Raw genomic sequence first — 12,882 nt, 5'->3', positions numbered from 1 at the left:
AGGATGACTACCTTGTTATTCCTCAACTTCACTCCAAATCAGTAACTATAGTTAGAACTTGGACACAACTGGAGGTTCCAACAGAATAATGATCCCAAACACAAATCAAAACTGGTTTATTTAACATTAAGATTCTGCAATGGCTTCAAAGCTCCAACCTCAGCTACATTGAAAAGTTGTGGACTGCTCTCCAAATCTGTGCCTCAAAACTACCCAAGAGTGGTCAAATATCTGTTCGAAATTTTACCAGAAGCTTGTTAATGGCAACAAGAAGGGTTAGGTCGAGATGGACATTTAACCAAATATTAGTGGTTAACATTTGGTTAAATGTTAAACATTATTTGAGCCTGTATGTACAATTTTGACAAAATGAAATTCTTTTTTTCCGAAGTTATTAAAAATAGAGGCTTTACAAACATTCCACCCTGTAAAAAGACTCATCTCCAATATACTTCAATAAAGTAATTGAAGATGGATGACAAAAAAAAAAAACTGGGGTCAACCATCCAATGAACAGTTCACAAGAGTTGAAGTAAACGTGTGCAGTTAGGGTGGGGATTGGGTTGAGTTGAATGTCAGGGGTTATTTGTGACAGAAGGCTATCAGCTAGAGAGAAAGGAAAAGCTTACAAGATGGTAGTGAGACCTGCTATGGTATAGTTTAGAGATGATGGAAGTTCTTGGGAGTTACAAGATTAGAAACGAGTATCAAAGGAACGGCTTGGGTTGAGTGGGTTAAAGACAAAGCTAAAGAAGAAAGGTTGTACATGTCCAAACAATCCTAAAGGATAGGGTTGGTGTGATAGAAGATTCTAGAGATGGGGTGAAAATTAGCCGGTCTCACTACCATCTTGTAAGCCTTTCCTGTAGTAATTCTTAAAGAGAGCAGCCAAAAGAAGATTGTAACTTTAATATTATTTTATAGTTTAAAAAGAGGTTTCAAGGCATCTGTTGAGCAGTTAGTGGTTGAGCCCTTCCTGATTTTCTTGTTTGCCACATTTTAGATCATTAAACAAATGTAAATATTAGACAAAGATAACAAAGAAAACCAACTGGTTCGTAACCTCAAGCTGAACCACACTTGGTTTTTTTACAGCAGAACAATGATCCAAAACACACCAGCAAGTCCACCTCTGAATGGCTCAAAAACCAAATGAAGACTGGAGTGGCCAAAATTCCTCCACAGAACTGTAAAAGACTCATTGCCAGTTATTGCAGTTTAGGGGGCACACAGGGGTTTCGATTTGTCCCCTTAATGTTAATTACATTCATTTGAAAACTGCATTTTGGGTTCACTTGTGTTATTTCGATTTATTTATTTTTGGGGGGCCTTGGGTCAGACTGGGTCATCTGCTCACCCACTGAGCTAAACTGAAACTAAATGTGTTTAATGATCTGAAATATGTCAATGTGACAAACATACATAAAAATATCAGTAAGGGGACAAACACTTTCACACCACTGTATATTAAGAATCATGAAACACACACACACAAAAAACAAAAAAACAAAAAAACCTTTACAAAGTGTTCCCAAAAACCTTCAGTGGCACATGAAACTCCAGGTTTTTGGCAGCCAGTAATAACAAAAACAAAAAGCAATGGGACATGCTCATTCTGCCTCAAACTCTACACTGCACTTAGGCAAAAAACAAACAGATGGACTCTGTCAGGCTTTTAGCAGGAATATAGGCAAGTTAGCAAGTGGTGGGTGAAAATGACCGGCTAGTGTAACTGCATTCCTTTAAAAAAGGTCTTAAAAATGCTTAATGAGTCTTAAGTATGACACAATTTATGGGTTTCACAGGTTTATTAGAATCCAAACAGTAGTTGGAAGTTGGAACAATAAATAAATGGGCTTTCAGCATGCTCAAGTGATTCAACAAAGATATATGAAGACAAATCTCAAGTGTTATTCATTATGAAGGCCCAAATATAGCATCAGGTCACACCTGCCTTATTGTGGAACAACTAAAAGGCACATACAGAACCAACATATAATGTAGGTGACATACATGCAGTAGTGAAAAAGAAGGAATACACAACCCCATTGGTCATTTACTTCTATGTCCTACAGCACAAGACATGAAAGTAAATGCCTCAACAGATGGAGATCTGGCTAAACGCCACCATATCATGTCCTCACAGAGCTACATGTAGACCGCTTACAAAAGGAAGTGCTCGTTTAACACAATCACACATCAGCAAACTGATTAAAAGCATATTAAAACAAAACCCTTTCTGAACAAAGCATTTCAAGAAAATAAGGCGACATCTGTTTCATTTCAAATCCTACAGTTTAAATTTGGAATGACATCAACATAATTAAATTCTGGACTTGTTTTTAATTATTATATTCTAAAAAACTAACATGACATCACAGATGCTATTTAAGGTATTTTTAATAACCCACAATTTAAAACTAAATAGTGTACAACCAAGTAAAATGCAGCTTCTCTCTCCTTTCATTCAATGTGCTAAAAGCATATCAAATCTGGTTTTTGGTGGTGACTTGCTGCAGAAAGGATTCCTCCTTTGATAACTGAAGACACTTGTTCACCAGGCAGCCACTTTTGATCACTTTATCAAAAAAAAAAAATCCGCTCATTACACCAGGATACACTAGGTTTCATGTGGATTGTGAATGTCTCTCTCTTTTTTTAACTTTTTAAAATGACAGGGCTCTTATATTAGAAATGCGGCAACATTACACATGAACTTCGCCTCAACATTTTGTTGAATATCAGTTAATTGTTAGTCGTTCCTGGTTTCTTCTTCTTTGTCCATATCATGTGTTGCAGCTCGCATTGTAAGAAGGAGGAGCCTCTGAAACACACACACCATCAATCCAACTGGTTAATATTTAAACACTGTTAAATACCACACTTTATATATTGCCACAAAACAAGCAGTATGAGCTAGGTCCTTGTATTCCAGTTGACTTTGTTCAATCGGAATACACTCTTGTTTGGACCACATTAGTAGCTGTGGTTCTTCTGATGGATCAAATTACTGCACCTATTTTCACAGCATGAATCTAGTTGGGTAACTAGACTTTATCCCGCAACTGGACTTTCCTATATGTGAATTTGTAGAGCCAATCAATCTCCTATTAATTTCCTTAAGAGTACTGCTGTGGGGAAGAGCTGCATTGATTCTGCAAAGAGCCACACCCATGGGATTGCTGAGCAACACCACTAACACCTTGCAGTGACTGTATCACACCAGAAACTTTTACTGAACTAAGTTGGGGTTCATGAGACTCTGTTGTTTCTGGTGAACAGGGATGAGCTGATGATACTTTACAATTAGTAAGCCATTGCATTCCACCAACATGAATTCCTGTTCCAAAGAATTCCATGCAGATTGAGATTTTAAACTGGCTGCCATGCTGCACAAAGGTACAAAACATTCCTACAGACTATCACATAATATGAAGCATGGTGGAGGGATCATCATGGTTTGGACTGCTTTGCTACCCAGTCTTTCAATCATTAAGGGAACAATAAATTCAAAACTGCAGCAAGAGGTTTTGAAGGCCCCAGAATATCCAGACCAGTTGCTGGTAAAATCATCATACAGCCATCTATTTATGCTTGCCATGACGGCACAGGTAGCCACTGTAGTATTCTCCCAAAAGATAAGCCTTGCTATTGAAACCTCCACATCAATGCTGATATAGGGGAAGAAACCAAAACTGGATGTCAGAGTCCTGCCTTAACCATTAGTGCTGCATGGCCTAGGACTGTTAAATCGAGTCCAAAGTCTAATAAGCAGCTACAGGAACCATTACTTAAGGAACTTCTAGGAATAACTAAGGGTTCATTAAAGTTGTTGCAGTCGATACTGTGAGTAATTACTCAGCGATGAGGCTTGAACCATCGCTGAAGTTTTTAAAAAGTAGAGTCTACTGATTTCTAGAGCAACAGTGGTAGATTGTGTGGCAACTCACCTTTTGGATAATCTGACGTGCTGTAGTCTGGAGGCAGGATCTGTGGTGTTGCCACTGAAGTGGTACCATTCAAAGAGGGGTAAAGACTTGTGGGCCCTGTGGACCCACTAAATTCAGGCCCGTTGGGTGCTGCAGCTGGTCCGACTGGCTGCTGGTTTTGAGGAAAAAAGAGGCCTGGTGCATAACTAAATGCATTGGGTGACACCAGTTGAGACTGCCGCTTGTTTTGGAAGTCCTCATTCATCAAGGCCCCTCCCTCTGCTCCTGGGTGGTACTCAGCTGGAGGAGCGCTGGGGGAATTGTGGGAGGATCCCCTAGAGCGAGGGGCAAGACGAGGAGCAGGTTTTGGGGCTGGACGAGGGGGCAAGGTGGGCGAGGAGGCAGAAATGGATGTGTCTAGTGTTGAGTCAGAGGCTGGCGTATCCTCAGTGGAAGGAGCAGATGCTTTTTTGGAAGGCCGTTGTTTTTTGTCTAATGAGACGTTCCCAATGTGGATGGGTAGTGTCAGCATGACATCAGGAGACTTCAGACACACCTGGTTCATCAGCAGAACAAAAAAGAATGTCGGGTGGTGGAATAGACTCTGATTTTCATTCTTTGTCAATATTAGTGGATGTAAATCTGCTTTGTCAGCTGGTCAAAAGTTTAAATCAGCACAAAAAAAATAAATAAAATAAATAAATAAATCACCTTTTTTAGACTATGGGAGCTCTTGGCTCTTAGGGATTACTAGAAATTGCTTGTCACTGACCTGATTATTCAAAACCTTGGCTAAACATTGGGATCATCATTTAAACTCTCTGTGTGTGTGTGTGTGTGTGTGTGTGTGTGTGTGTGTGTGTGTGTGTGTGTGTGTGTGTGTGTGTGTATACACACACACATAAATAAATAATATAGGTTCTTGCAGCCATCCTCATGCTTACAGTATTGCACATACTACTCATAATTTTTCAGACAGGTAGAAAAGCAATACCGAGTATGTATCAGAGAAGGAATATGAACCTACTTTGACAAAATATTCGATCTTTATAAGCTCACAGCCAGCGAGGGAGGACTGAGGCAGGGGAGGAACAATGATCTGCTCCTTCCACTCCACCTCTTTGCCAGCTTTCACCACGCCTCCCTCCACCTTCGCTATTATTCTCAGATCATAGGTCGGCTTCTTCGTCTCATAGGTCACTCTCTGAAAACATACGACTATGGATAGTCAAAAACTGTGATCAGTGTGTTTTGACTGCAAAATACAGCCCAAAGTCAGCGTGTGATCTCACAAATAGGCTTCTGGAAGAATAGTCAAAATTCTCATAAGCACACTTTCAAACATTGTGGAAAGCCTTCCCAGAAGAATTGAAGCTGTAATAGCTACAAAGCCTAGGCCAACATCATATTAGAACCCTATTCATTAAGAATGGTATGTCAGTTAAGTTAAGTAATGCATGCAAAGACAGATGAACAAATACTTTTGACATTCAATTAACTTATAGAAGAAAATGCCAGAAGGGCCAGTCCTGCTAAATGCGAGCAGGACTGCTAGTAGCTAGCAATAGTAAATTTAGAAACTGTTATTCCTATAGTGTCAGACTCAAGTTTGGTCTTCTGTTGGGTTTATCGACGCAGCAATCATATTTAGAAGATATAGAAAATAAGTTTAAAACATGGATTGTAAATGTAAAAACATAACACTAAAAGTGAGAAAACTAATACCAGAAGGTAACCAGAGTTAAGGAGATAAAGTTCCAACCTGCATCAGACTGGCTGCCATGTTGCCAGTGTTCTTCCCAGATTGGTTGTGGATGTTGGCGGTCACCTGAATGATCTCTCCTGGTGTGTAACCCTTCATGTGCGTCTGAGCCCTCAAGACTATTGTGCCAGTTTTCATCAACATGTAGGTGAACTGCTGAGTCACTGCAGATGAGCAGGTTCCCTATATGGGTCATGGCAAAAGACACTTTGAATAGTATAATTGACTTTAAATTAATTTGGTGAATCTAAATGCCAGTAAGTACAAAACAAAGCAAATAACACTCAAACAGTTTCTTGTCTAGTTATTCAAAGGATTAGAATTAATGGTTCACACAAATGCAGAACTCTAGATTCCCCATTTATTGCATTTAGTTGACATTTCAACAGCACACCTGCTCTTCATCAGACTCTACCTCCTCCCTGTCCCATTGTTTTCAGCTCTGCACCTGCCCCATGGAAGGAAGATGTGCAAGTTCTCTGGTGTTCTTTGTCCAGTTATCCAAAAATCTAAAGTTTGTGGATTCATTGGAACTATTTCTGATAAACAGCAAAGTGTTAGGGTTGGTCCAAGCTCCAAATCAAAAAAACAAAAAAACTTGGCTGTTGTGTGTTTGAACTCTGAAGACTAATTAACTCAGTGTTTAGGACCAACCATTCAGGGACTGAATACAGACATACAGCTACAATGTCTCACCCATATATCTGGCACTTCATTCAGGTTCAGAAGGCTTAGCAGGAAGAAAGCTTTCTCTGTGGTGTAGTCCTTGGAAAATCGTGGTGTGTCAATAAAAGCCCTCACTCTGTAAATGATCCTTCCATAGATGCCTTCAAAAGACGTTGGAGCAGTGGCTGTGGGGAAGAAGTGAACTGTGTTAGTTTGTAGTTATACAGTAGTGTGAACTACAGTTTTTAAAAGAGTTACAGTTTTTGCAGAAAGAGTGAAGAGCACCCAGGAGCAGGGATATTTTTTCCTCAGGCGGCCACAATATTAGTAATCTGTCATTTTAGATTTAAATCCTTTTAATGTCTGGAAGGGATGTTTGAGTAACTCCTCTAAAATGTGTTAACCCTCAAGTAACACACTTATTGAACATGAAGACTATAAAGACTCGTTGAAGAATGTAGGGACCAAAAGAAAACATTGTGAGAATAAATACTCAAGTAAAATACAGATACCTCAGAACAAAGTAATTGTACTTTGTGCTGTGTTTAATTAACCTACATGTACAGCTGTGCTTTAAAACATTGTAAAAATGTAACCACTCCGCTTTCTGTTTGTGTTTTTGTCTATAAAGTAGTATAAGACATGGTTTCAGTCAACACTAACTCCAGTCCTTTAACTCATTCACTGCCAGCCATTGGCAGTGAATGAGTTAAACCCACTGACTCATTCACTGCCATTGACGGCTATAGACGTCAATGGCAGTGAATGAGTGAAGCTGTATAGTTCTGATACTGTGTGCATGAACAGTAATAACAGTAATATTGGTAGTAGCATACCTTGCAGGGAAAAAACTAACTACCTATTTTGGGGCACCAACATTTGAAATAGCTTTCACTGGATTTGACTGACACAGTCCAGGGAGTTTTTATGTCCGAGCCGCTGAACTGAATTTAAAGCTATAATCCATCCAGATTAATTCCAAAATAGCTGCTGAGTTTTGACACCTTTTCCCAAAAGAACTATGATATTAATTTATAAAGTATAGAGCTCTTCTCTTTATTAACCTTCCAAATCTTGACAAATACAGAAACAAACCAAAAAACAAACAAACAAAAACTTCGTAGGCACCTGCCAGCACTCTAGGAGTGAACGCAAACAAGCTTAATGATTCATATCAGATTCACAAAAACTGGCTTGACTGGTTCTGAGTTTCTGTGATCCTAGCTACATTACATAAAAGGCTTCTTGTCTTGTCTGCATGTCATCTTGCAGACATGCACCTACACAATGACTAAACACTGTTGCCTGTGTTCTATTGTGTGACAGCCAAAACAAATCAAGACAATGTATAGAAAGGAAGTCAAGTATTTTATTTCAGGCAACAGTTTTGGCACTGAATAAAAAGTTAACAAGTCTTCAAATGGTGATACTAAAATATTTCCTCATTATTCAACTGTCTCGTCATCTTTATGCACAGTTATCTTAAGAGTCCATAACAATTAATGGTGTAATCAGGGAGTTCTCTCAAAGATTGCATTGTTATGAGTCAGTGGAACACACTGTATACTGCTGACGTCACAGTAACCATTACAGGGATGGTAGTGGAAAGCATCCACCAGTCTCTTCTTAGTTAGACACCATCATGGCACCTCATTCAACTCATGTATACGCTCTGCAATTGTGGCCCGTTCCAGAGAAAAGATGACTGATGGCAGGTTATAAGGGCCAAATTATCTGTTGTGGTGGCCCCAAAACGAGAACTGTTGCAATTGCCTTATCACTACTGATGGACAAAATTCTGACAGCGCCAAAGATTTAGAGTGACCTTATCTCACAGCGTCAGTGCTGCCCAGCATACCTATGTCAGTGACGCAGTCAAGACTCACGACTACACTGTTGTTTTTCAACACAACACTGAAAAATGAACAACCCAAAGCCTTGCTGAAGATCAAATAGTCAGGCAAAAATGTAAAAACAGAAGAAGAAAAGGCTAATAAAAGGAACAAATTTCTGAGCAGGTTGTAAACAAAGAATCAATTTGATCTCTTAACCACTTTATCTGGAGGTTAAACTAAAACCACCCCAACCATCATGAGAAATAACCCTTCACTAGCGGTGTGCGGATTGATATTGAAATATCGATTCTTCCAATACCAGTAATTTATGCTCGAAAATAGATTCTCATATTAAAATATCACCATTTTAGTACTTTGGGGTAAATTTGTAGTTTTTCATTAACAGGAACACAGTGGAAAGCAACTACATCATTGGGATTATCTAAATTGGAAGGAACTACCTCCTCTTACGCGTGCGCACTCACAATGGCTGAGCGTAAACAAAGTCATGTGTGGACGTATTTTACCTCCACAAACAGCCAAGACGCGATGATGATACATGTGGCAAGAAAGTGAGGTGCTGTGGCAACACCACTAACCTCGTCAAACATGTCAGAGTAAATCATATCACAGAATATGACGAGCGTATGTTGAGGCGAACTGACGAGACAACAAAAGCATGCATATTGTGTGTGTGTGTGTGTGTGTGTGTGTGTGTGTGTGTGTGTGTGTGTGTGTGTGTGTGTGTGTGTACACACACATATATTTTTAACATTTTGGGAGGAAAAGAAAATCAGTCCCATCCTCACAACATGCCAGAACATGTCTGACAGACTGGGAAATGAAAGGGGAAAATAAACACATGCAAAAATATCCCATCAACTTCACCTACCTGGTATGAGAAACTTGAAGGGAAATGTGTGCATTCCCTCTTTCAGGGTACCTATTTGGGACACAAAGCACAAATAAAATCCTTTGATGGAAACAGTAACAGTTGCTCTGTTGTTTCCAAACAGTCAGATATGCCTCAAGGCTGCAGTGGAAAATGAGAAGTTGTAATCTTCACATATTGTCACATTGACCAGTTCCATTTGCAAATTTGTCTCAATTATCACAACAAACCATCTCACAAGGAAGTATTTTGTGGACACTGGACATTTGCACACAGTTTTAATTAGCATTTGGAAGCACACCTTTGTCTGCCACTGAGATCGTGCTGTTGAAGTACTGCTCCTCCATCGTCCATGCTGTGTCATTGAACTTATTGGTGATGCCGCAGAAACCATTGCAGTTCGCTTTGATAGCTGCAGATAAGAAAATACACAAGTTTAACTACAGACGATTCGTAGTAGCCACAGCAGGAAACACTTTTCGTAATCAGTCTTTTCCTCAAGGGTGTGTTATTGGTCTGTTTAATGGCATATTGCTCCAGATTTATACAACATCAATATGTGCAAAAGACCTGTAATAAACACCCTTCAGGAGAGTTTAGGATGCATTATTTGATTTGGGAAATAGCCTAAGCCAGCTAATGTTTTGTAACAAAAACAGACCAAAAACCAATTACTGGTCAAAAGTATAAAGAAAGCTTGACTTTATACTGAAAACCATAAAATGCTTGAACCAGATTTTCACCAGATTAGGAAAGGCAGCCAAATATTCCACAACATTGTATTGTTCCTACAGTCTACTGTTGGTCAAAGTCTGAAGGTTATTCAACTAGTCTGAATGCTTTATTACTGTTTTAATGTAATCCTTCATTAACAGAAACAAAGGTAACCATTACATAAAATCCAGGTCCTACATTCTATGAACATAAAAAAATACCCCAGCTTTACAGCTACAATGTTAGACAAATTTGTTTCCATTTTGTTCATACATCATTACTTATTTAAGCCGTTTTGTGCTGTTGGTGCCTTTGGAGAACCATCTCGATTGAAAAATGATCTAACAAGTAATATGGTTTGTTAAAATAATGACTTACCAAGAAGTTTGGGCTTCAGCTTTTGTGATTAAAGTTTTAGAATTGAGTTATGGTGTCTATTACTGAATGCCAATTAAATTTCACGTGTTTCAGCATATGCTCAAAATAAAGGCACATCTACCTCTGAAAGAACATACCAGCAACAATAATCCCTGCTAATAATGTCCAGGACCTACAATGTGGTGATGTTTGTCCAGAAATTAAATGGTTGACATCAAGGTAAGAATGTCCATCTTTTCAATACAGTCTGTGGTCCAAATACATGTTGTTATATTCCCAATTTTAAGTCACATAAAAATGTTCAAAATGTTCTCAGTAACACATTTGAGTTAACAGCAATAGAAGAAAGCACACTGCTATAATGATGGCATCACATGAACAGAATGAAGAGCGCCAAAAACGTTTAGAATACTAAACACAACCTTTACCAGTCTCAAGAAATCCCAAAACAGAACAAAACATGTGAAAAGTTGTTTGTAGGTTCTTCAATAAACTGGCTGTTTAAGTGAATAGTGGTGAGTGAAACTAAGATTTTTATTGCAGTGTTAATATTTTTCAGTGGCACGTCTCATCACAGTACTTAAAATAGTTTAATATACCATTAGTATTTTAAACGGTGAAACTGTAGCATGTAGCATAAGAGATCTTGAGCCGACAGTCCGACCAGCTTTACCTGAAGAGGAATGTAAACAGACCAGAGGCCTCGCAAGCATTCAAAGTAACAAAACACAAAGACGCCACTCAGCAGGTTGAGAGCTACAAAGAGTAGAAGAAACCTTTCCCTTGCAATCTGCATTCAAATGTGTTACCTTTTATTGTCCTTGTTGACACAGTAGAACCTTTGAGATGTTAAATATCCCAAATAAGAAGAATGAATAAGTGCATTCAGATGGATGAGATGTTGCTTTTACAGCAATCTGGACAATGACACTCACTTTTCCTGTTTCAAGTTTCATTTTGGTCTCTTGATGACAGTCTTAAGTATGTTTAAATGTACAGTCTGACTATACAACACTACAAAATAAATAAAACAGCAGAACCAATTAGACACTGCTCAACGCCAGTGCATTACTTTAGAGCAGGGGTGTCAAACTCAAATACACAGTGGGCCAAAATTCAAAACTGGAACAAAGTCGCGGGCTAACATTAATATTTACTGAAATATATTTATTCCTCCAGATATAAGAATGAATCTTTTCTTATGGACTCAAACACGTTTTGCTGAAAAACTGAATATGGAACAAGCAAAGCTTAATACTAAACAATATATATATTAGCTGTATAATAGTAGGCCAGCTCTGATAGTAATTTGGTATGGCTTCGCGGGCCAAATGTAATTAGGCTGCGGGCCAAATTTGGCCCGCGGGCCAGAGTTTGACACCTATGCTTTAGAGGGTCCCTTCAGAGAGGGGGGCCTTGACACAGAGCCAAAACTGGAATAAGGCAGCAAAGTGATAGAGTATTTAGTACAGTCGCCTCACAAAAATGTCCCTGGTTAAAATCCTGGCTGGTGCTTTTCTTTGGGGACTGATGCCTGTGTGGGTTTCCTCAAGTTAGTTTTCACCAAAGCCAAGCATGTTAGGTTAATTAGTCATTTTAGATTGAATATGAATGTCGGGTAGGTAAAGAGAGGTGTATAGAATACAGTGCTGCAATAATGTATAATATAAACTCATTTTCTGAGCTAATCTTTCAACTTTTAACTAAACTTAATCTACACGTAACATAAAAACAGTAGGAAATCTATGCTTATAAAGCTGAGTAGGACTGAGGAGTTGAACTAAGAATCATGTTAAACAAATTATAAACTATCAAAACAGAATATTTACATAGTCCAAAATCCAGGTATTTTGCTGTAATTTAATGAAAGACCGTCAATTTGTGTTTTGGATAGTTTGGGAAATTGGGATAAAACATTGAACCAAGTGTTACAAAACACAGAAGCAAATTTCCCATTAGGCCTCATTAAACATTTTCCATTGAATCAGTGTGCAGAGCTACACCGCGGTAAACGGCCAATGAAAAATCATATGCAAGTTTTAGAACCACAAACACAGAACACCACAGGATGGCTTTTCAACCTCTGAGTGATCTTCAAATAGGAGAAGTTATTTCTAAAACCAGGCGTGGGAACAGTGTAGGAATTACGACTCGTTACCAAATCAACTCACTTCCTCGTTTCTCGAGGTCGACGTTTTCCCACCTGCTGAGCGCAGATGGCTCTTACCTTTACACTGCAGCTGTTGGCCCAGTTTTACTGTCACGGTTCCAGAGATGGACTCTCCCGGACTGTACACTTCTTTGTTTTTCTCAAAGGCAATCTTAAACTCCTGAAGCTTTCCCATTTTCTCACCCGACGTAATGCGAAACAAGACTGAAAATCACCTGTGCGCACAGGCGACAGCACTCACTTTTACCTCCTCGTCCCCACCCCTTTTAGTGACGTCGTGTTCACCGGACAAACGTTACATAAAAGACTGCTTTTTCAGGCGTATTAATAACGAAGTTGTCTCTTAGCATATCTCTTAGCATAAAACAAGTAAAGTTTTCCAATGTTTCATTTTCTTTGCCTAGTATCATATGCCTGAAAATATCTACATGCATAAAAACCCATTACACTTACCTGCAGCACTCACAGCCTCTGTATTCTCATCGTAGATCAACTCCCAGAACTTAATGGCTGAAGGAGAAGGACCGCCTCACAAC

The 12,882-nt window shown here is 39.0% G+C and overlaps 1 protein-coding gene across 2 annotated transcripts; it reads right to left on the bottom strand.

Moving 5' to 3' along the window:
• Nucleotides 1-1,789: 1,789 nt before the first annotated feature.
• arrdc1a (arrestin domain containing 1a) lies at nt 1,790-12,582 on the bottom strand. 2 transcript variants are annotated; one of them, XM_086313217.1, is made up of 9 exons: nt 12,404-12,582; nt 9,386-9,496; nt 9,085-9,135; nt 6,388-6,542; nt 5,692-5,874; nt 4,957-5,133; nt 3,951-4,485; nt 2,750-2,824; nt 1,790-2,392 (listed from the first exon to the last, which is right to left on the bottom strand). In XM_086313217.1, exons 1-8 carry the CDS (start codon nt 12,519-12,521, stop codon nt 2,787-2,789), a joined length of 1,368 nt encoding a protein of 455 aa, XP_086169343.1. In that variant the 5' UTR covers nt 12,522-12,582; the 3' UTR covers nt 1,790-2,392; nt 2,750-2,786. The 2 variants fall into 2 exon arrangements, with proteins under 2 accessions (XP_086169343.1, XP_086169342.1); XM_086313216.1 differs by having other exon boundaries at nt 1,790-2,824.
• Between the last annotated feature and the right edge of the window lie 300 nt (nt 12,583-12,882).

Source organism: Aulonocara sp. 'chitande type north' Nkhata Bay, linkage group LG12 (genome assembly GCF_057382095.1).
Source record: "Aulonocara sp. 'chitande type north' Nkhata Bay isolate Kocher_YH1m ecotype deep benthic linkage group LG12, A_spYH_male_GT1.1, whole genome shotgun sequence".
Lineage (NCBI taxonomy): Eukaryota > Metazoa > Chordata > Actinopteri > Cichliformes > Cichlidae > Aulonocara > Aulonocara sp. 'chitande type north' Nkhata Bay.
This window is presented reverse-complemented; position numbering and strand designations above follow the sequence as displayed.

Excerpts from the sequence above, each read along its gene's own strand:
- arrdc1a (XM_086313216.1), bottom strand. The coding sequence starts at position 12,521 with ATGGGAAAGCTTCAGGAGTTTAAGATTGCCTTTGAGAAAAACAAAGAA. Across the intron at positions 6,543-9,084 it reads CTTCAAGTTTCTCATACCAG|CCACTGCTCCAACGTCTTTT; the intron begins GTAGGTGAAGTT and ends TCTTCCCCACAG. Across the intron at positions 5,875-6,387 it reads ATGAAGTGCCAGATATATGG|GGAACCTGCTCATCTGCAGT; the intron begins GTGAGACATTGT and ends TGACCCATATAG.